The sequence below is a fragment of the Rhinolophus sinicus genome, chromosome 16 (assembly GCF_057876585.1).
Source record: "Rhinolophus sinicus isolate RSI-liver-muscle chromosome 16, RSI-T2T, whole genome shotgun sequence".
In the NCBI taxonomy this organism is placed as follows: Eukaryota; Metazoa; Chordata; class Mammalia; order Chiroptera; family Rhinolophidae; genus Rhinolophus; species Rhinolophus sinicus.
This window is the reverse complement of record NC_142516.1, coordinates 12,361,215-12,384,797: the sequence shown is the minus strand read 5'-3', so window position 1 is coordinate 12,384,797 and position 23,583 is coordinate 12,361,215. Positions and strand designations below refer to the sequence as shown.

The 23,583-nt window shown below is 37.3% G+C and overlaps 1 protein-coding gene across 3 annotated transcripts in view; it reads left to right on the top strand.

The window, feature by feature from the left end:
- The first annotated feature begins 1,363 nt into the window (after window positions 1-1,363).
- CNTRL (centriolin) overlaps window positions 1,364-23,583 on the top strand; it is a 77,925-nt gene continuing 55,705 nt past the window's right edge. The window contains exons 1-8 of one of the 3 annotated variants that reach the window (XM_019731213.3): window positions 1,364-1,501; window positions 8,938-9,185; window positions 10,846-10,976; window positions 12,196-12,326; window positions 13,753-13,894; window positions 15,087-15,273; window positions 18,179-18,372; window positions 22,718-22,774. In XM_019731213.3, the coding sequence (XP_019586772.3) occupies window positions 8,969-9,185; window positions 10,846-10,976; window positions 12,196-12,326; window positions 13,753-13,894; window positions 15,087-15,273; window positions 18,179-18,372; window positions 22,718-22,774 (1,059 nt within the window). In that variant the 5' untranslated portion in view covers window positions 1,364-1,501; window positions 8,938-8,968. Of the gene's footprint in view, window positions 1,502-8,937; window positions 9,186-10,843; window positions 10,977-12,195; window positions 12,327-13,752; window positions 13,895-15,086; window positions 15,274-18,178; window positions 18,373-22,717; window positions 22,775-23,583 lie in introns of those variants that run through there. The other 2 variants (XM_019731215.3, XM_019731216.3) reach the window with 2 other exon arrangements.

Here is a 23,583-nt window from a genome sequence, read left to right as displayed (position 1 = left end):
AGCTTTAGCTTCCTCACTCCGGATTTTGTGCTGCCATATGATCTACTTAACGTCCAGTTCATTGCCAAGATCTTTTTCCCCTCTCCTCCTGGGGTTTGCACAAGAAATTTCCTTTGCCAAGCAAATTCTTCCCCACCCTGCACTCCTTGACTAAATTCTTCACCTCTTTCAGGCTTTAGGATGAGGTGTCACCTCTTCTGGGAACCTTTGCCTAAAAATAACTAAAACATGCTGAGAACTTACTCTTGGGAAGGAACTGTCCTAAGTTTTTCCACGTGCATTAACTTTTATAATTATCAGGAAAACTATAGGAAGTAGGTATGATTATCCCATTTCATAGATGAGGAAACTGAGGCACGGATAGAGGGAATTTCTAAAATAGTGTTACAAAGATGAACCATAAATTCTATGAATTCTATGAAAGGAACCAATTGTGAGCAAATGGTAAGAACAAAGGATTGGAGGTCACAATGAAGATAAGAATTGTGCTGGGACTGGGAGCTTTGGGGCTAACAAGCTGTTAACAATTCGAAGAGTATGGGAAAAGACAGGCAGTGACTGCACTGGGGATGTCTGGAGATAGTGCAACCTCTGATGGTGACATGGCCCAGGGTACAAGCTTCAAAATTGGCGTGGAGGAAGGCGTCCATGACGATAACGGTCTTTGAAAAATTCACTATTCCTCTGGCACCCAGCACACACAGTATCTGCTAAATTCTCAACTATCCGTGGGGTATATGGTGAAATGCAGCACTTTCAGGTAAGCCCCAACCAGTTTCCTCAAATACATCCTGCTTTAGCTTCCGTGTCACCAAGCCAGAGAAATATTCTCCAGCACCAGCGGACAGGAATATTCGCTGCCCCGACTCCCTGGCTGGTCCCGCTCCCTTAACCTCGGGTGGCGGCTGGAGCCCAAGCTGCGTTCCCTCAGCGGTTCACCCACTTCCGGCCTTCGGTCCCTGAAGAAGAGAATTCGCCTCTGAAATAGGTTGTGCAAGGAGAAGCGTGCTTCAAGGCACGGAAGCTCAAGGCCAGACGGCCAGCATGGTAAGTCCGGGAGCTTGGCGACAGCACGACGGTACGTAGGTCCCTCAGCCTGTCCTCTGGCCCAGACGCCAAAGTGCGTGTCCGAGCCCCGGCAAGACGCGTCTGCAGCTTCGCCTCAGTGACAGGACACCCGCTCGCTGGCGGCTGCAGCAGGAAAGCTCTCCTTCCACAGGCTCAGCACGCGCGAGACGTCCCGCGACGAAGATCGCCCGCGCTCTTGCGCGCCCGCAGCTGAGGCGGCACAGGCGGCGGGAAGCCCCACCCCACCCCACCCCACAACTGTCCCGGGAGGGGCGTGGCCGCCACAGGCCCCGCCCCCGCCGCGCGCGCTGCCTCACGGCAACCGGCTCAACACAACAAAATGGCCGCCGCGCCGCTGGGCACCTAAGGGGGAAGACAGGCGCATCTTCACCCGGCCTCGTCCTGCGGGTCCGCTTGGCTCGGCTCCTCGGAGGTGAGTGCCAGGCCTGGTCGAAGGCGTTCTCCGGCATCTGGGCGGAATGGTGGGGGCCGGAGGCCAAGGCGGGAAGGCCTGCGCCAGCTCGGGATGGATTCGGGGCGGGGGCGTGTGCCTGGGAATATGGGATTGGATGGGAAGGAGGGCACGGCCCGGAATCAGTGTGGGGAGGAGAATGATGCAGGGAGGTTTGGATGAGAAGGGAATCAGTCGGTCAGGGGTGGGGGATACGGGGGCGGTTGGGGAAACAGGACTAGCGTGTAGAAAGAGTTGGGCGTTGGGGTGTAACGCCGAGAAGGATGGGGGTCCTTCCACCGAGGGGAGGGGGGAGGGGCTGGGGTGTGCCAGGTGTCTGTGGGGAATGACGGGGTAAAGGATGGTTTGGGTATCCTGACGGGTATCATGGGATTGTACAGGAAGAAAAATGAGTTAGAATGTTGGAAGGAAATGTTAAAAGGAAGGGAAGAGCAAATACTTTGTTGTATAATGGTTAAAGGAGGGGTGAATTTTGAAGCCAAAACTTGGATTCAAGCTTGATTCTGCCACCCTGTGTTACTTAACCAATTCTATGACTCTGGGCAGGTTGCTTAACCTTTCTGCGCATGTGTTTCCTCATTTGTAAAAATAATTGCTATTACTTTTGAGCGTACAATATTTGTCGGATTCAGTTCTAAGTCGTTTGCGTGTATTAACTCATTTAGAACTTAAATAACTTGTATAATGGTTACCAACCCCATTTTAAAAGTGAAGAAATTGAGGATCAGAGAGGTTAAGTAATTTGCCTAATGTCAAACAGGGATTTTAACTCAGGCTATTTAGTTCCAGAACCCATGCTTTTAATTCTCAATGATATACCGCCACTTGTAAATAAGGTTAATAATTCTGTTCTTATACAGCATCTGCGAGGTTTAAATTTGGCTATGTCTTTAGAGTGCTTAGCAGAACCCTTTCTTCATTTATTAAACAAATATTTGTTGGACAATGGACAATAGACAAATAGAGCCCCTGCTGTGTTATAGCTTAAACTCTAGAAGAAGAAATAAGCAATAATCAAGTCGTTTCACAAATAATCATTTCATTCTAACTGTAAGGTGTTATAAAGTTCAGAAACCAGTTATAATAAGGAGATGTAATCTTGCTGTGCATCTTGAGTATAGAAACCCTGCCTTCTCTCTAGTCTTAGAGCCTTGCACAGTTCTTGGAGCATAAAAGTTGCTCAGTAAAATTGAATGACTGAGTAAATAAATTAATGGAAGAGGATGGGAAGCTTGGGTTTTAAGGTACCTGAGTAGAATGGAGAATCGAATTCAGAATGTTAATAGAATTGAGAAAGACGCAGAGGTCAGGATGTTAGAAGGGAAAGGCAAGTAGGTAGATAATTGTGTTGGGATGAAGGTGAACAGGTGGAGGTTTCAGTATTTTCTTTGAGGAGGGAAATAATAGAAGTCAGTATTGGAATGAACTAGGATGTCAGAATATTTTCTGAGATGAGCAGTTTGGGAAATCAGGGTGGATATAGAAGTGTTGAGGCAGGATACTGAAAAGAGCAATAGATAAATGGATGTAAAACAGTGTTAGGGAATTGGGACAGCATTTGTGGGGAAACTTGGAAATCAGAATGGGATGAAGTATAAGAGACAGAGGTTGACAAACACAGGATGGGAGAATTGCCTTTGGAAAGGAGTGCAGTGGATTAGAGACTTTGGAGAGGAATGGGAATCAGGATATTTGAAAGGACTAGAGAAAGCTAAAGAGTAAGAGTGTTTAAGTGGGTCCAAGGGTATGGAATGAAGTAGAATTTCAGGGAAAGTACTGACATGTGATTAAATTGCTAACACTTAATCTTTCTTATTACAATTCTTAAAAGGAAGGAGGTTATTCTAGATTTCTGGAATCCATTCTAATATTTTTTTAACTCTATAAGTGAACAAGGCAGAGTTTTTCTAATCAAGAGGGATAACAGAGGACTTCATGATAGTTTAGTGAGACCCAAAGGGTCTTAGTCATTAAGATGTTGTAAGAGGACTTCAGGACGGTTCAGTATTTTAAGAATTAAGAGAGAAAACTGAGATGCAGGACACCAAATAATTGCATTGCATTGTTAGGAAAGGCTGGGTAGAGGTGAAGGTGGTCTCTACTAAACTGTGGTACACAGGATGGTTAGATCAGGGCAGATATCTGAGTCTGAGAGTGACAGCTATCACATTAAATTTTTTGTTTTTCCTTCAGGAATTTTTTATAATATATGCCATCCATTCATTACTCATGGTCATTTAGTGGCATTTAGTTATAGTCTGTTTTATGTAAGGTGCCTTGCTAGGCCCTAGAGAGCAAATCAAAGGGATTTGGACTCCAGAAAAATCAGCAACATGACGTGGTAATGAAGACATGGGCTTTAGAACCTGGTCTTGGCTTAACCAATTAGTTATGGGACTTTGAACAAATTATCTAACCTCTTAATCTTTAAATGGGAGATAACAACACCTATTTCATAAGTAGTTGTATTTAATCCTTCTAATTCGATGATACATAGAAGACCTTATCACAACATTTAGCACATGATAAAAGCTAATGATCAACCTGGGAAAATAAATAAAAACAAAATGTAGCTGAAATGATGGGTCTGATTTTCTTGTGAGACTTATACATTAATTCTGAGAGCAGGACCCAAAGAGGAATTCCAGAAATGTTTTGGGCAAGATCAGCATTCCTAGAAGGACTGAAACCCTTCCTTCTCTCTATAGTTGTTGAAAGGTATTGTATTTGCTAAATATTGGTTAACTGATTGACTGTATAATGGCAACTCTCCTTTACATATACTGTATATGTTCCAACTCTTTAAAAAATAAGTTTCTTCATAATTCCAGCCTGCATAATAATATTCATATACCTGTGAAGGTATTATATATGTAGACGTTCACACATCAAACCATTATAATGTCTTTTTCTAATATCAATTTATATGTTATAGATTTGACCTACCCAAAATCTTTGGTTTGAAAACAACTGTTTTAAAAAATAATTTGTGTTTTTGTCTTCACATTTTAAGCAGTGAGAGTAGGGGAGATTACGGATATAGAGCAAAAATAGGATCATTATTAACACAGCCTTGTTCAAGACTTAAACATCTTATGAGATATTTTTTGTCTCAGTTTGTCAAATTCATAATTTTTGCAATGTTTTTAGACTGAATGCATTTATAGGAGCAATTGTTTATTATGAAAATCTTTTTTGCATAAATTTAACCTTGCAAATTAGGACTCTTGGTGTTGAGGACTAATATTGCTCATGAAGATATCCTTTTGTAGGGGTACTAGATAGCATTTTATCAGTTCCATGTTCTTTATGAATAATTCACTCAATAAATATTAGTTGTCTACTATCAGCTAGGCTTTGTTCTAGGCCAGGATACACCAGTGAACAATATCACTACTCTCATGGAACTTACATTCTACTAGATTAATTATGTGATTTGATTACAAATTAGTTTGAGAGCAGAACTGACTCTCATCATTACTACAGCTAGCATTGTGACTGACCAAGTCATTTACCATCCTGGGCCTTCGTTTTTTTATGTGCAAAGAAAGGAATTTGACTAAGATCCCTTTCATCAATACATGCTTTAGTTCCTTCTGGAAGACCTCAATTTCAATAAATTGATTTTATGGACAAGCAGTAGTAGGCATGGTAGTCTGAAGCAATTAGATGTTTTCAAACAGCATGAGAGAAACATAAATGAACATCAAATACATAATGTTTATCAAAAGGCAGATATAAAAGATATTCTATTGTTTCTTTTACGCAAAGTTAAAAAATATTAGGTTGGTGCAAAAGTAATTGCGGTGTTTGCAATTTTTAACCTTTTAAACTGCAATAACTTTTGCACCAACCTAATAGTCTAAAAATCTTAATGTTGGACATCAGAATAGTGATTACCCGTGTGTGGGAGTTAGTGACCAGAAGGGGACATGCAAGGGCTTCTGGGGTTCTGGTAATAGTCTGTTCCTTGATCTGGATAATAGTTATACAGCTTGTGTTCATTGTATATAAATTCATAGAGCTATGTATGTATGATATGTGTACTTTTTAACATATATAATATAATGCAACAAAAATATACACACATCCATATACAGAGAGAGACAGAGAGAGAAAGAGAGGGAGAGGACACGCTGTTAAAATATGGCTTCTAAACAGATTGAATTCTAGTTGTAAAATGTTAGATACATTCATGGCCTACCATTGAGGTGCTGGGAGTTCAGAGATGAATAAGGCATGACGACTCCACTTGTGGATGTTACAATCTGGGTAAGCAAAAAATATTATAGTATAATGAGTCTCTGATGGAGGTGTATGCAGTATGATAATAAGCATGAAGATTAATTCTACTTGAAGGAAGTGGATTTCTGGAAAGCCTTTACAAATAAAATGACATTTTAGTTGGTAGAAAGGAAGAAGAGGATGCCATTTTAAGGAGAGGGAAATTCATGAGCAGAAACTCATGATGTGTCCAGGTAATAATAGAAAAATGATTAGAGTGCAGGATGCATGGTGGGAAAGAGTAAGAAATGAGGCCAGAAAGCTCGGCTAGATTGTGGTGAGTCCTATGTATGATGCAGAAATGTTTAGATTTATTGACAATGAGAACCATCAGACGTCTTTTGTTTTTTTATAAAGTAAGTGAGTCCGGGAGAAAGGATTGAGGGTGAGGCAAAAGAAGACTGAAAGCTGGTTAACAGTCTAAACAAGAGGTGATAAAAGTTAGATCTAGGGCAGGAGCTATGGAGATAGAGATGCGTTTAGAAAATTTCAGAACTAGAATCAGTATCTTAATGGCTGAGGGAAAGGGACAAGTGGGAAATGACTTCATTCATTCATTCGATAAATATTTATTGAGTTCTTGCTAGATGCCAGGCACTATCTCGACTGAGGAGAAAGTGGTGAACAAAACAGAAGCTCTCGTGGAGCTTACAGTCTAAAGGGGAGACAGAATGAAGTCGGACCCTTACCTAACACCATGAACAAAAATTAACTCAAATGGATCGAAGGCTTAAATGTCAGACCTAAAAGTATAGCTCTCTTAGAAAACACAGGGCAAAAGCTGCACGACATTGGATTTGTCAGTGATTTCTTAGATATGACACCAAAGGCACAGGCAACAAAAGAAAAATAGACAAATTGGACTTAGTGAAAATTTTTAAATGTTCATCAAAAGACAGTGTCAACAGAGTCAAAAGGCCTACAGAATATTTATAAATCATATAAGGGATTAATATCCAGAATATAGAGAGAGAACTCCTAAAACTCAACAAGAAAAAAAGAAAACAACCTGGTTTAAAAATTGGTAGAGAACTTGAATAGACATTTCAAAGAAGATAAACAAATAGCCACAAGCACATGAAAAGATGCTCAACATTACCAGTCATTAGGGAAACGCAAATCAGTAATACAATGAGATACCCCCTCATACTCGTTAGGATAGCCACCATCAAAAAATAAATGAATAACAAGTGCTGGTAAGAATATGGTGAAATTGGAACCCCCATGTACCATTGGTGGGAATGTAAAATAGTATAGCTGCTGTGGAAAACAGTATGGCAGTTCCTCAAAAAATTAAAAATGAAATTACTATATGATCCATTAATTCCACTTCTGAGTATATACCCAAGAAGTGAAAGAAGGGTCTTGAAGAGATATTTGTATACCCGTCCATAGCAATATTCTTCATAATATCTAAAACATGGAAGCAGCCCAAGTGTTCACTGACGGATAAATGGATAAGCAAAATGTGATATATGCGGATAATATAGTATTATTCAATGTTAAGAAGGAAGGAAGTTCTGGCATATGCTAGATGGATGAATTTGGGGGATATTATACTACGTAAAATACACCAGCCATCAAAAGACAAATACTGTATGATTCTGCTTATATAATATACTTAGAGTAGTCAGAATCATAGAGACAGAAAGAAGAATGCTGGTTGCCAGGGGCTGCGGAGGGAGGAATGGGGAGTTATTGTTTAACGGGTATAGAACTACAGTTTTACAAGATGAAAAGAGTTATGGAGCTAGACGGTGCTGATGATTACACAACATTATGTATGTGTTTAATACCACTGAAGTGTACACTTAAAATGTTTAAACCAGTCAATTTTATGTTGTATATCTTACCACAGTGAAAAAAAAAAAAAAAAAAAAATGATGGAAACAAAGATTAAAAAAAAAAAAAAAGACTGAGGGCAAGCGTTTGTAGCAGAGGAATTATGTGTGGAGGTCTGTGTGGCTGGAGCCCAGGGACTTGAGGGAATGAGTGACCGAAGTGAGGCTAGAGCAACAGGGCCATTTCATGGGGAACCTCACAGGTCATGGCAAATATTATATTCATTATAGCCAGGTTTACTTTTTAAATAGATGACTGGCTGTTTGACTAAATGTAGTTACAGAGTAGGAAGTAGATCAGTTAGAAACTATTTTATAGTTTGATGAGGGCTTGGGTTAGAGTAGTTGAGGGTAGAGACAGAAAGAAGTAAACTAATTTGAGACAGAGATTTAGAAGGTAGAATTGACAAAAGTTGGTGATTGATTTGGTATAGGAAAAAAGGGGAAAGGGAGGCATCAAGAATGACTCCCAGGTTTCCATCTTACTCCCATGAGCATTGTTCACTAGTTAGGGAACACTGGAGGAGGAACAGGGTGGGAGGAAAATGAGGGAGGAATGGAGGACATGATGAATTCAGTTTGGACATGTTGATTTTAGGTTGCCAGTGAGGTATCAAGTAGGCAGTTAGGAAGAGGAGTCTGGAACGCAGGGAAAGGTTGGACTGAAGATACAAATCTCAGTATGCAGGTAGCATTGGAAGCCATGGGTGTGTATTAGATTGTCTAAAAATGAGACTAGAGAGAGACTAGAAGAGACTTGAGGAGCTCTGACATTTAAAGATTGAATAGAGGAGTGTGAGCCAGCAAAGGAGGCCAAAGAGTGGCCAGCAAGGCAGGAGGATACTAGGAGAGTGTGGTGTCCCAGAATCCAAAGGAAGAAACTGTTTCAGGAAGGAGAGAATGCTCATCAGTATTAAATACAGCTTGTTGCCAAATATTTCCAGAGCCTGCATTCTAGGACCGCGTGTGGGCATCAGGGACCTGTGGCTTATTCGGTCCTATAAATTGAGAACAGAAATTATAGGTAAGACTTCTGGCTAAAGCATTTATCAATACAAAACCCTATGAAGGTCTCTTTTCCCTCTGGCAAGGTGATCAGCAATGTTTAAAATAGTGGCTGCTCCCATCAGCTTAAAGTAGTGTGTGTCCTAGCCTCTATAGCCTGTGAGTTTATAACTTTGTAGTCTTGAAAATTCTAGAAATAGATTAATTTAATAGTTTTGATAACTCTAAAAAAATTAACCTTGTTAAATATACTGAAAACTCTTACAGGTTTTGATGGACACCTGGCTTTATTCTTGCAATGAAGAAAGGTTCTCAGCAAAAATTTTCCAAACCAAAGATGCCATCATCATCTCACTCTCCTAGTCCATCGTCTCTTACGTTCAATATGAGATCTAGGTCACTTTCACCCTTAAGCGGATCAGAGACTCTGCCTTTTCGTTCTGAAGGACAGTGGTGTGAGCGAGGGGAGACTGCAGATGAAAACACTATACTTTTGGACTACCAAGACCATAAAGGTATATGCTTTTTAATCTTAGAATTTGACCACATACTCTGAAGTAGAGAGGGATGATATTGAACTTACATTTTTTGGTCCAAATGTAGCATATATCCAGGTATTGACTTGACCTATCATTTTTATTAACAGACATTGTATGAGGGCATTGGAGGATGGAGGCTTCGGGGTGAGGGTGAAGCTGTCTGAATGGGTTAGGAAAAGGGAGTTTCCAGAAAAAGGGAGCTTTATTTCCTGTGATGGGACAGAGCCTAAAGCTCACCTGCCAAATTTATTATCAGCCTTGGGTAGGTGGAGGGCATATCTGTTCACCTCAGAGTGGAGTGCCTTAATTCAGTATAAAAATGATATCCACCCTTGGGCTATTCCAGTCTGCTTATTGGCAAACTGCTAATCTGTGAATGGACTAATTTCCACATAAGGACATATATAGGTTCCATCAAGGTTTTTATTTTTTTCTTAAAAGCATTCTGTTAGTCTGGGAATCTATTTTCCAAAATTGATTATTTTTTCCTAAGAATCTATTTAATGTGATTAAATGTGAAAGAAAACTATGTGATTTCTTTGCTAAGTCATGAAATCACAGCCATCAAACTCTAGTGACCTGAATATCTGATCAGTTTTATTAATAAACATCAGCTATCAGCATTGAGTTTCGACTATACCCTTGCTATCAATTGGTACATTGCTATTTCTAATTTGTATAATATTTTAGAATATTAGTCATTCTTTCCTCGAACAGCCCAAATTAAAGAAAAAATTATTTATTTTGAACCAAAATAAATATAATATTAACTTATTATAAAAAATCATAGGAAGTCTTTGGCCCACAGCCTAGATCTGAACCCAGGATTAATTTTTTCTGACTCTCAGAGAAAGAACCAAGAGGTAATTTTCTTTTTATGGCTTCCTTTATAAAATGTGACATGGCTTTAAGAAACTTTGGCAGCAATATCCGTGGAGCGCTTAGGACAGGGTCTGCTACCCATCAAGTTAGTACTTTATCTCTATAAAGGATGATGGGATCTCCTCTATCTCTATTTAAAAGCACAACAAGTTTGTGTTTCTCACCATTAAAAAAAAAAAAAAAACCAGAAAAGAGGATTTTAAAGAATTCCAGCATTTCCAACTTTAGTTTGGAATTGTAAAAACAAACAACTAAATAGTGTCAGTGTATTATTTTTTTTAATTGCTAAAAACTTCAGTGCTGCATATAATTAAAGGTGTAGGTTTTGGATTCATCTGCCTGGGTTCAAATCCTGGATTTGCATACTACTACCTGCAAGATTTTGAGCAAATTATTACAATTTTTAAAAAATAAATAGGAATAGTCTCTCTCAAAGATTTGGGAATGTCTCTCTCAAAAATTTGGGAATGTCTCTCTCAAAGATTTGTTGTACAAATTAAATGTTTTAAATGTAAAGTATTTAACACAAAGCTTAGTACACAGCTAATATTTATGGAGTATAACTGTTAATGTTATTATTATGAAATGCTATATAAGGTAAAATATTACTAAAACATTGCAATTAGGACGAGCCAGATGTTTTTACATTTGCATGGCTTACAAAAATTTTTTTGTTATATAACATGAAAACAATTTGTTTTTCAGAGTGTTCATGTCTTCCTCTCCTGATAATGATCTGTTTCTGTAATTTCAGAAGCTGATTCTCATGCAGGAGTCCGATATATCACAGAGGCTCTTATTAAAAAACTTACTAAGCAGGATAATTTGGCCTTGGTAAAATCTCTGAACCTTTCACTTTCTAAAGATGGTGGCAAGAAATTTAGGGTAAGTTACCAACATTTCTGAATATAGACATTGTTTTTGATGTTTCTGTGCTTTAAAACTGAGAAGATTATTTTAGATTTACAGTTACATCTCATCCTAATGTCACCTAATTTGTAGCAGACCTTTTTATTTTTTCCAGTGAAAAGTTCTGCATCAGAAGTATGACACCTTCAAATACATTAAGTTCCTATTATTTTATGCATTATTGACTCTCTTTAGAGATGAGGTCTGCGGACTACAGCTTACAGGCCAAATCAGGCTTGCTGCTATTTTTGTAACTAAAATCTTATTGGAACACAGTCACACTCATTTGTTTACATATTGTCTTTGGCTGGTTTTGTGCTATAATAGCAGAGGTGAGTAGTTGCCACAGAGACTTTGTAGCCCACAAAGCCAGAAATATTTGCTATCTGGCTTTTTGCAGAAAAAGTTTGCTGATCCCTGCTGTAGAGTATTTCCCACTTTATTCATAAACTGTACAATAGGAACACATTATAATAGACAGTTTAAGTTTTAATTAGAAAAAATGTAAACTTAGATGCCTACTGCATTCGTCACAAAAATTAATCGAAGATCTTAATGAAAACAAAACAAAAATCAAACCAACAAAAATGCAAATGAAGGAGATAATGGCTTGACCTTAAAAACAAGTTCCATTTGAGGTGACTTGCTTTATGTAGAGGAGATTGAGCATGTCAAACGTAGGCTCCACACAGCAGGGAAATTGTCCAGTTCAATGGTGCATCTCCATTGCCTGGTGCCACACTTGCTATGTAGTAAGTGTGTAATCAATACTGTTGACTAATGACTGTTTTTAAACTTGAGGGGAAGATCCAGGAGAAAGAAAGAGGTTGAAGATGCAAGAGCATGGGGAGAGGAGATGGGTAAGGTTATGAAGAGCCTAAGTACCTAGCTGAGCTTTGAAGAAAGGAGAGGAGGGAGGGAGAGGCATGGAGAAGATGAGGTGGGGGTGTTCTTGTTGGATAGTCTTGAGCTTCTTAGTACATGGGAAGTGTGTCCACTGAGGGGCAGGGAGAGTGTGGCAGCTTGAGGAGAGCTGCTTCTCCTGGTCAAGGAGTGCCGTACCAAGGGATTGTCAGGAGAGCAGTAAGGGTTTAGTCTCTGATGACTGATCAGAACAGCCCCTGATACACATACTTACATGTTGTGCTTATGTCAAGGCATCTGTTGTATAAAGTATTCATTTGTCTCCAATTAGTATATCGAAAATTTGGAAAAATGTATTAAACTTGAAGTACTGAATCTCAGCTATAATCTAATAGGGAAGATTGAGAAGGTGGACAAGCTGTTAAAATTACGTGAACTCAACTTGTCATATAACAAAATCTGGTAAGTAAATACTTCTTTAGGTAGCATTGCAGGGTCATCTTTGGTAAAAGATAGATTAATGCTGCCCACGTTACTGAAAGAAGCCTTCAAAGCAGCAGGCACCTGATCCTTATTCATTGATAGTCTAGCCCTTCGCAGATGATAACTGCCTTCATGATTTGGCCTTACTAAAGAATGGATTAATATCTTAATCTAGCATTATCAAAGAAGGAGATACATTTTTTGAGTATCAAATTTTATCTTAATTCCATTTTTGACAGGAAGTTTCCCAGGTAGAGGCTTTGATTCACTGCCTTATTACATTAAGAAAGTTGACATGAAGCAATATGTTTAACACTGTCAATTTGATCCCAAAGATATTTCCACCTGTATGTGTTTTTCCTTATGTTTTTTGCTCATTGCTATAAGCAATATACTCTGTTTTGTTTCCACTTCATAATATATATATAATATACATTACTCTTGAGAAGTAAACATGATAAAACTGACAGAGGCTAAAACTGTAAATAGAAAACTTGTTATAGACAAAATGATACAATTATCAAATCTTGAAAATCTTTATATTTGTATACTTTCCCCCCACATTAGACTTGGTATATCTAATGCCTATTCCCCCCCACCAACAAAATAAAACAACAACAAAAAAAAAACACTAACAGTGGCAGAAGCTCTAATATGGCAGAAATGAAATGGGGGGAAAAACTGATTAATGAATTAAATACTTAATATAAAATTTGTATAAAAAATAATTGCTCCTGATGAAAATAACTTCAACAAAATGAAAGTGAAAATAAAGCTTGGAAATATTTTCCCAGTATAGAAAATTGACCAAGGAATTAAATTGGAATCAACTTGAGAAAAATAGTTCATCAATGAAAATTCATAAATATGGGTGATACATGTTTTATTAATAGAAATATTCTGATGAGAATATTTCTGTTTATAAATACAGTATCGTTCTGTGGGTCCACCAGTTCAGAATGGCAGCCATAGTCTGCTGTTGAGGCTAATCTTTTTGGTAATTATTTCAGGTAATAATTAAGGACATCTTCTCCTGTGCATGGCCGTAGCACATAGCACCGTGTGTGCTGTTGAGTTTTCAGCTGTCCCCTGGCTGTCCACTGGTACTCTTTACAGTGGTTAATGAGACTGACATGGGCACACACTTCTTTTCTGTGTTGTGGGATCATAAAGTTTGATAGTAAGATAGGTGGGCTTCCTGGACACAGTAATGAAGAGTTTACCAAAGCTGTTGTGGTAAATTTGTTTTTAGCCACTTTTTTGGTTCTCATTTATGAAAAAACTTAAGTTGTGATTGTGAAAAGGAGCTCCACAAAAACCCAAGGCTATTAAATCTAAAAACAGAGTGGAGGAACTCATATCATTGTACTTATTACTAAGTTTGATTTTACCGTCTGGTTTCCAGCAAAATTGAAGGCATAGAAAATATGTGTAATCTACGAAAGCTAAACCTTGCAGGAAATGAAATTGAACATATTCCAGCATGGTTTGGGAAGAAGTTAAAATCTTTGCGAGTCCTCAATCTGAAAGGCAACAAGATATCATCGGTAAGTTATTCAAAGTAGCAAGAATCTTTTTTCAAATTTTTGGACTTACTGAAAAAAAAAGATTAAAATCTAAATTTTTTAAAAATGGGGCCTCTTCTTTTAAGGTCCTTGGTCCTTTGACCAAACATCAAATTCAGACATAACCTGGGATTCTCTAGGGTAATTAAGTATAGTCAGTCCTGGTTTTACTTGGTTCCATGGTAGCTGAGAGTTGACTTCTTAGCATTTTCACATCTATCATTCCATTTGAGACTCAGGACACTCTTGTTAAAAAGAAAGTGCAGGGATTTTTTTCTTTAACTAAGACTTTAAAATTTATCCTTTTTTAAATTAAAGTTTGTTGGGGTGACAATTATTAGTAAAGTTGCATAGATTTCAGGTGTACAATTCTGTATTACATCATCTATATATCACATTGTGTGTTCATCATCCAGAATCAGTTCTCCTTCCATCACCATATATTTCATCCCTTTTCCCCTCATCTACCACCCCTTTTGCCCCTTACCCTCTGGTAACCACTAAACTATTGTCTGTATCTGAGTTTTTGTTTTCTTTATTTGTCTTGTTCCTTTGTTTTCAGTTTTATATCCCACATATCAGTGAAATCATATGGTTCTTGACTTTTTCTGTCTGGCTTGTTTCGCTTAGCATAATCTCAAGATCCAACCATGTTGTTACAAATGGCACAATTTCATCTTTTCTTATGGCAGAATAGTATTCCATTGTGTACATATACCACAACTTCTTTATGAATCATCTTTCAAAGGACACTTTTTTATAGCCATTTATATTTTTTGATTTGTATAATGAAAAGACAATAGATTTACAGTTATACAGATTTCAATTCAAATCCTTTTTCATTCACTTATAACCTCTGAGCTTTGAGCAAGTCACCTAACTTCTTTGAACCTCAGTTTCTTCATCTCTAAAATTAAGATGATGCTTACGTCATAGGTTGTTGTGAGGAGTCACAAATGAACTAGTATATGGAAAATGCCTAGTATTGCCCGGATACACTATAGATACTCAAATACTCCCTTTCTGTTCCTCCACTCACACTACTTTTGGATGATGAATTGCATGAAAATAGGTTCCTTGCCATGTTAATAGCAATGTTCTTGACTTATTACTTCCTTTAGGTGTGTTTATGATTTTTAAATTATACCAATAATAATGTTATATATCTTTTCAGCTCCAAGATGTAAGCAGATTGAAACCGCTTCAAGATTTGACTTCTCTCGTTCTAACTGAAAATCCAGTTGTGACCCTTCCTCATTACCTCCAGTTTACCATTTTTCACCTCCGTTCACTGGAAAGTTTGGAAGGTCAGCCAGTAACCACTCAGGACAGACAGGATGCTTTTGAGAGATTCAGTTTAGGTAAGATGACATTTTTTTAAAAATTAAATTTGTGTGGGAGAGGAATAACTAAGAAGTTATCCAGGAAGATATATTATGTTATGAACTTCATAGTGCTATTAAAATATGCATGGAAAATGACACCGTAAATCAATTCAACAAATATTCATTCAGCATGTCCTGTGAGCCAAGCACCGTATATGGCACCAAAGATACAATAGTAAGATAGATGGTACTGGCCTTCGTGCAGCTTGCATTTTAGTGGACAGACAAAAAGCCTGTAAACCCAGATAAAGTAACAAAGGAGAAGCCCCCTTTTTGGGAAAGTGGTGTAAAGGAATGTCGCTCTAAGGAAGTGACATTTAAACTGATGGCAAAGCCAAGAATAGATTAGCCATGTGAACAAAGGCATTCAGGGAAAGGGAGCAGCTGGTGCTTTGAGGTTGGAAAGACCATGGTGAGTTAAGGAACTGAAAGGAGATCAGTATGACTGCAGGATAGCTCACGAAAAAGTTTGCAGAGATGGGGAGGGGTGAGATGGCACAGGGCCTTGGGGTTGGGATTTTATTCCAGGCACCGTGGAAAGCCATTGACAGTTTTTAAGCTGGGGTGGGACATGAGGCAGTTTATGTATTAAGAAGATTATTTTTGAAACAGGATGGAGAATGATTTGGGAAAGGAGAAAATTGAACTAAAGGGACATGGGAGGAGGCTGTTGCAGAGCTCTAGGCTAGATGTGGTGATGGTCTGTATTTAGGTGGTGGGTATAGGAAAGATGCATGAGTTTTGAAGGTAGGATCAGCAGCACTTTCTAATGGACGGGATAATTCCTGGCTTCTGGCTTGAGTAAGTGCTTAGATGGTGGTGCTATTGTTTATAAAAATGAGAGAACTCAGAATGCTGAGTTTGAGTGAATGCCTTGCAACACCCAAGAAGAGCGTTGGAAATGTGTCTGGAGTTCAAAGAGATCTGTACAAGAGATATAAATTTGAGACTTACCAAGCATAAATATAATAGTTAATTCCACTCACTGGAATCGATTAGCTCACTCTGGGGTTGAGAAGAGCAAGAAGGGGAGCCAGCTAAGAAAAATGAGAAAAAAGAAGCCAGCAAGATAGGAGAAAACCAGGAAACAGTGTGTTGCAAAAGCCCAGAAAAAAGTATTTCAAGAGAGGAAGTGGTTGGCAGTGTTGACTGTTGCTGAGACATGAAGAAGATGAGCACAGAGAATGCAGTAGATCGGCAATGTGCTCGTATGATGGTGATCTTGACAAGAGCAGTTAAGGAGCGGTTGGGACAAATGCTAGGTTATAGATGGGAGAGTGAATGGGAAGGAGACATTTGGGTGAAGATTTGCAATTTCCTCCCACAATTTCTCTCCCGATACCTAATAAATGTGTTAAAAAAAAAAAAATCACCAATAGCTTCCAGACCAGGAAAGGGGCAGAAGTGAATGTAGTAAACGTCAAAGCTAGTAATTAAAGAAACAGAGAATATTCAAGAGTGGCGTAGAGAGGCAAATCATGGCTCAGTTCTTTTGGTTCATGAGAAGACAAGATGAGATCGGAGAAAATGAAAGACTGTCTCTTAATAAGAGGGACAGGACGCTTTCTTTATCAGAAGGGAGAGCAGATATGTGCAGGCGTGGGTAGTTTTGAGGAAGTTCCTACTGGTGGGGTCTGTTTTCTCAGGAAATATGAGGTCATCAACTGAGAAAGAGAATAGGGGTATGGGAGTTGGGGAGAAAGAAGGTATGAAATAGCCGTTTTAAAATGTTAGGAAATGAGCCTCTGTAGTCAACCATTTAAAGTTAATGTTAATCCATTTTGACTTACAAAAATGGCAATTTGATAATGGTTTGATCCAATACTTGAGAAATATGGTAAATTTTTATTAGTTTGGGATCCCCCTAACTCAACATTTGTTACCCTGAAGTTTATGTTTTAGAATCCTTAAAAAGATAAATAATGCAAAGGGAAGTCATCATATAAATATACTACTATAAGGGAAGATGTTTAAACTACTTGTGATGCATTTATGACCTTGAATATTAATTAGGAGCCTTTAATGTGCTGAGTTCTGCGACCCAATAGTGAGCCAGATAGACGGTTTCTGCTTTCACAAAGATTTAGTGGGGAAGGCAGGCAGCCAAGCTATTTGATCACATTTTACAATGCCCTGTAGACGAGGGCCACAGAAGAGTGCAGGGTGGTGGGAGAGCACCCCTGAGAAGCATCTAACTTGGGGAGAGGGGAGAGTCAAGGCAGACTTCTCAAAATGTTTTTAAAACTAAGACCTGGAGGATATAAAATAGACCCATAGGAGATAGAAGAGGACAGTTCCAGGTAGAAGGTGTGAGTGAAAAAAGCCTGCAGGTGATAAGAGGCATCACAAATCTGAAGAATTGAATCATTACAAATGGACTGCAGTGGGGTGTACTTGAAAATGAGGCTGGAGAGGAGGGAGTTCAGGACCCAGTCATGAAGAGCCTTGTCCGTTATTCATGCAGGCGTTTTGGATCCTATCCTAAGCATCATGGGAAGCCTTGAAGGATTCTAAGATAGCGTAGTATTTTGCAAACATGCTTGCAGCATCCTTTAAAGTGTAATTACTAATATCGAATAAAATATTGCATGTTTTTTCTAGGATACCTGTGTTTATCAATACACTAATTGAATTAAATACTTGGAAGAAAAGTGTTATCTTTTAAAATTGTTATACGAATGACAATGACTTCTTACCTCTTAATATAAATCCCTTTCTAGTTCAAGATAGTCTTTTTCCCGAAACCATAGTGAATGATTTTGAAAGTAGAATTGTATTGATACTATCCTAAGAGTTCTTTTGCTATTAGTTAAGAAATATTCTTACGTTTCTCCAAATAGGAAATATGATGATCAATAAATTGTTAAATTTGTATTGGCAGAAGAAGTAGAAAGACTGGAAAGAGATCTGGAAAAGAAGATAATGGAAACTGAAGAGCTTAAGAGCAAACAATCAAAGCTCCTCGAGGAAATTAAAAATCAAGATAAATTGAACAAATCATTAAAAGAGGCGACCGTGTTACAAAAACAGAGCTATGATGAGCTAGAGAGTAACCTAAACACGAAAAATGAATTGGTAAGTTCGTATTATTTTACGTTGCTTTGACTTTAGTCTCTTGAATAGAGCATTCTTTGCCCTTGAGTCTAAAAACACAACTTCTAGACTGTAGAATGGGGAAGATGTGGTTCAACAGAAGTCTGTGCAAAAGATTTTACAAGTTGTAGTTGACGGGCACTGTATGACATGGCTGCCCAAGAGACAAATGCTGTCTTGGGCTGCATTATGTGAAGTATGGTACCCAGAACAAAGGAGAGAGGTGAAGCCCCACACTGTGAGCAGCTGGTCAGACTGTCTTATCGATGTGTGTATTGTTTGTAACGACAACATTGGTGAGGCCGTACATTGGCAAAAACTTTTAGAAGGCAATTTGACAAAATTATCCTAATTTAAATGGATATATCTATGTCCTTTATATTGGAAATATTATGTATAGTATGTTTGTTATTGTATTTGTATTATTTATTTTTACTATATAAGTGTAGTATAATATGTATTTCCAGTAGCATGTTCTGTAGAAATGGTAGCAAGAATGTGTAAAGATATTATATATGTATAATACATACATACATATATATAAATACACATATACCCATGTACATATACAAGGACATTCACTACAGTAGTGTTTACATTAGCAAAATATTCAGAATAATTAAAATTCCCTCAGTGGATACCCATGTGGTAAATTAATCGTGTTACTATTAAAATGAGGTAGAGCTGTATGTCCTGATACGGAAAGATGTCTAACACATATTGCTATGTAAAAAACAGCAAGCTGTGCAACAATATATCAAGTATGATCTTATATATAAAGATAGCATATAATAGGGGTGACCAGTTAGCTCAGTTGGTTAGAGTGTGGTGCTGGTAACACCAAGGTTGCTGGTTCGATCCCCATGTGGGTCACTGGAAGCTGCGCCCTCCTTAGGAGAGTCAACTATGCCATTGTGGCATGAAAGCAATATGTAACCAATGACAATGGATGTTTCCCAGTAAAATTTTTTTAAAAAGAAAAAGAAAATACTGTAACAACCTGGGAAAAATATTTTTTAAAAAATAGCAAAGAATAGTATCATGTGTAGGGAAAATGGTAGCATATGTACCAGACTCTTCACAGTAGTTATTTATGAGGAATGGAATTATAGACTTTCTAATTGCTACTTACACATGTGTACAATGTTTAAATTTTATGTAATTTGGCTTTATGGTTGAAATAAAAAGAAAAGATAAAGATTTAGACGACTAGACAGTGTACAACCAAAAGGTCCCTGACCCAGGGGCTTCAAAGGTCGTGCAACCATGTCCTATGAGGAATGGACAACGCCAACAGGTGTGTCCAGGCTGGAGAAGAGGAGACCCAGTGAGCTATGGTGATTGCTTTCAGATAGTCAAAGGACTGTTTCATGAACGAGGGACTTAGAGTTATCGACTAAGGTTCAATATGGTAAAATGAAGAAATGGCAAATAGAATTATAGGAAAACAGTTTTTCATTTAGTAAGTAGAAATTTCTAATAGCTGTCCTGAACTAAAGTGCCATAACTCTGGAATGTGTTGTTGTCACTGAAACGGGCATATGCTCAGGGTTTGGGGAAAAGAAAAACATTAGGCAGGGAGGTGGACTAAATGATCTTAAAAGGTCTTTCCCAGAGATTCTGATTCTGTAAAATTATTAGGCTACTCTTCGTAAGGAAAAAATAGCTATTAGTACTTTTTTTTTCTCTTTTGACAATTCTTTTTCTGACCTATGCATAACTTAGAGAATTATACTTCTCATATAACTATAGAATCTTAGATATACAGTTATCTTTTTTACATCCCCCTTTCAAGATTGGCATCTTGGCTTAATTACTTGATTTGTTGACAAGAATTCTGCTTAAGCACTTAAATTTTTTAGCAAGAAAAAAGTGTTCCCTTTTTTTTTGTAGAGAGGGAAATTGTTATTTGAAATCCAGATACTTATCTACCTCCTTCTTGAGTTCTTCTTTGCCAGAGAAAAAAGGTAGGGGATGTGATGAAAGGGCATCTTCCCCAGCTATGTTAGTGAAATACACAGGGCATTTGTAGGTTCTTTCACATGCCTCTTATTTGAAGGTAATTTTCAAACATGTCAGCTGTGTTCTGAAGGCATGTTATATGTGATGTTAATAAATCAGTGATTATCAATGGTTTTATATTATACATACTTCTGTTGCTCTCCATTCCATAATAAAGTAAAATGGATTGATGAGCAATTAAATCATTGGAGACCTACATGATAATCAATTTTATTTTAGCAGTGAACTCTTTGTGCCATCACTTAACATTTGTATTTAAAATATAAAAAACAAACAAACTGTGCTTACTATGGTGTCACTTGACATTTGTGAACATTTAAAATTTTTTAAATTACTGATCTTTTTTTATAATGTAGAATCCATTTTTTATTAAGATAAAAGGAATTACAATTTCTATATGCTGACTCCATGGTGCAGGTTAGTGAGCCTGTTGAAAACCTTGGCAAAATGTTGTATTTTATGACTTGGAGCTATCCCCAAATTATGGGTTACTATATTGCCTAGTTTTCTCTTTTGTTTGTTTGATGTTGTTGATATGTTTGTGCTGTGAATAAATGTTTTGTAAATTGTCAACAGTTTTTGCTGTTTTGTTTTTTGTAACTTTCTGGTTAGACGATAGACTGTGCTCATCTTTGTGGCATGTTATTTTTATCATTAACCATTTAAAAACACATTTACATACAAAGTTAATGTTTGTTATAACAAATTCAGACAATACAAATATATATAATAGAAAATGAAGGTCTCACTCTCCCCCTGCATCTTATTTTTTACAAAACAGTATATCATGGATAGTTAGCTCTCCAAGTTGAAAAAGAATACACACACACGTGTGTGCATGCACACACACATATACACACACTCATAAATCTTTTTTATTCTTTTCAAAGTCTATATTGTGTTTATTATATGTATCCTTCATAATTTATGTAGCCTATTCTTATTGATGAATATTTAGGTTGCTTCCACTTTTTTGTTATTAGAAACAATACTACAGAGAAAATCTTTATACATATATATACATATATATATATATATATACATATATATATATATATATATATGTATATATATACCATGGGTGCCAAAAAAAATGTATGTAAGTGGACACTTTGGTCAGCATTGCTCAAGCAGTAGTTCGCCGTAATCAAAAGTGTCTGGACGCTGATGGTAACTACTTTGAGCACCTCTTGTAATTGCAGAAGTCAAACATGACTTGTATTCATCTTTTGTAATTGGTACATATTGAGTATTACAATTTTAATAGTTTTTTCCTTTCTTAAAATGTGTATACATGTTTTGGGTACTTCTGGTATATATATTGTACACACACACACACACACACACACACACACACACTTATACATTCATACTAGTAATTCCTTAGTATAAATCATAAGTAGAATTACTATGTAATTTGCATTTTAAATCTGTTAACTATTAATGCACCTTTCATAAAGCTTATAGCTGTTTTACACTTCTACAGCAGTGAGTGAAAGAGCCCATCCCCCACTTGATATTATTATTTTGAACTTGTAAATAGGGAAAAAAATGGAATCTCATTGCTTTAACTTCACATTTCTTTAGTGGTTGGAGAGTTGAGTATTACATATATATTCATTAGCTCTTTTGTATTCTTTAAATTTCTTCTTTCAATTTTTATTGTTTTGCCTGTTCTTTACTACTCCAGAGGACTAGTCTATTTTTTTAAAAAGAATTCTGAGTCTTATTCTAAGAGCCTGCGTTTGAAAAACATTTTCCATTCTCTTATGCAAAATATGTGGTGATAATATCATCTATAGTTATATGTTTTCCAGTTTCATAAAGTAGTTCCTCATGTAATAGGTCAAACTATAAAAGAAATGTAGTAACATGGAAGTAAAGCTGCTGGTGGCAATTTAAACTATAGTAATCCCCCTCTCCTGCCCCAAGCCAATACTAACTTTGATTAACTTTAATATTAATATTGCTCTTTATCTTTTTGAATATTATTTAATTCCTGTTCTTCAGTTTCCTTACTTTAAAATGAGTATGACTTACCTGTTCTGCCAGTCTCACAGAATTGTGAGGACTGAATGAAGTAATGAATGTGAAAATAATTTGAAATGAATCAAGCTAAGTAATGGAAGGTGGTAACTCTGTAACTCATAGAATGATGGTAAAATGTGTCCATGTAAGAACAATGCAAGTAATAATAACAATATCTTTTTAAGTTAAGTTGTCAGTAAAGAACAACTAACATTATTACAGCCTAACTCTCCAGAATTCTCTAGGTCATGGTTTCTGTTTGCTTTTCTCCTTTTAGCCCTTGTCTGGGTTCCTTGCAGACCCTTTTCTGCCGAGTCTTTATTCTTCCTTAAAGGTAGTTCTTTCAGGACTGAATTGCACACTATGTTTTTCATGGTTTGCATGATAACTTGTATTAATATATTCATGTACATCTTAAGTTTTAAAACTGGCCTGCCTTCTCAAGAAACGTGCTTGTGTATGTATAATTTTTTGAAATGGATGTGTACATAGGAGAGTGAATTTGAATGTTGGGGGAAAGAATTTGTATCATTTTTCCTGTTGGTAAATATGTTAACTGCAGTCAACTCTTGATTATCCACAGCTCATACTAGAACTAACCGATTTCCCAAGTCTTTTGACTCTTAACTTGCTCTCATTTATGTGTTTCTGCAATGGACGTTTATTGAATGCTTACGATATGCTAAGCCTAGTGCTATAGGAGACACAAAGGTACTTTAAGAGGCACAGAGTATTTGTTATTATTTGCCTTCAGAGACCAGTCTATGCTTTCTCCATTGTGACAGTCACGTTTGCCTTTGTTTGGCCCTACTGCCAATAATCTTTGGGGAAAGAAGCCCAAGATTAGTTGACACTGTTGGTTGTGAGTTGCTTTCTTGAGGCTCGTAGAGCATCAGTGGGGGTAATACGCTGGACACCCCGCAGCAGGACATCAAAGACTGTAAAGTATAATGGACAGAGGGTTGGATTTGAAATTAGGAGACTTGGAACTGATCTCTAGCTCTTCCATTACCAGCTGTGCAATTGGGCAAGTTATTTAACGTTTCTGTGTAGCTTTAATCACCTCGTAAGGTAGTTATGAAGCTTCTGTGAGATAGCACAGGTAAAATGCTTAGTACAGTGTCTATCACAGTGAATACTCGA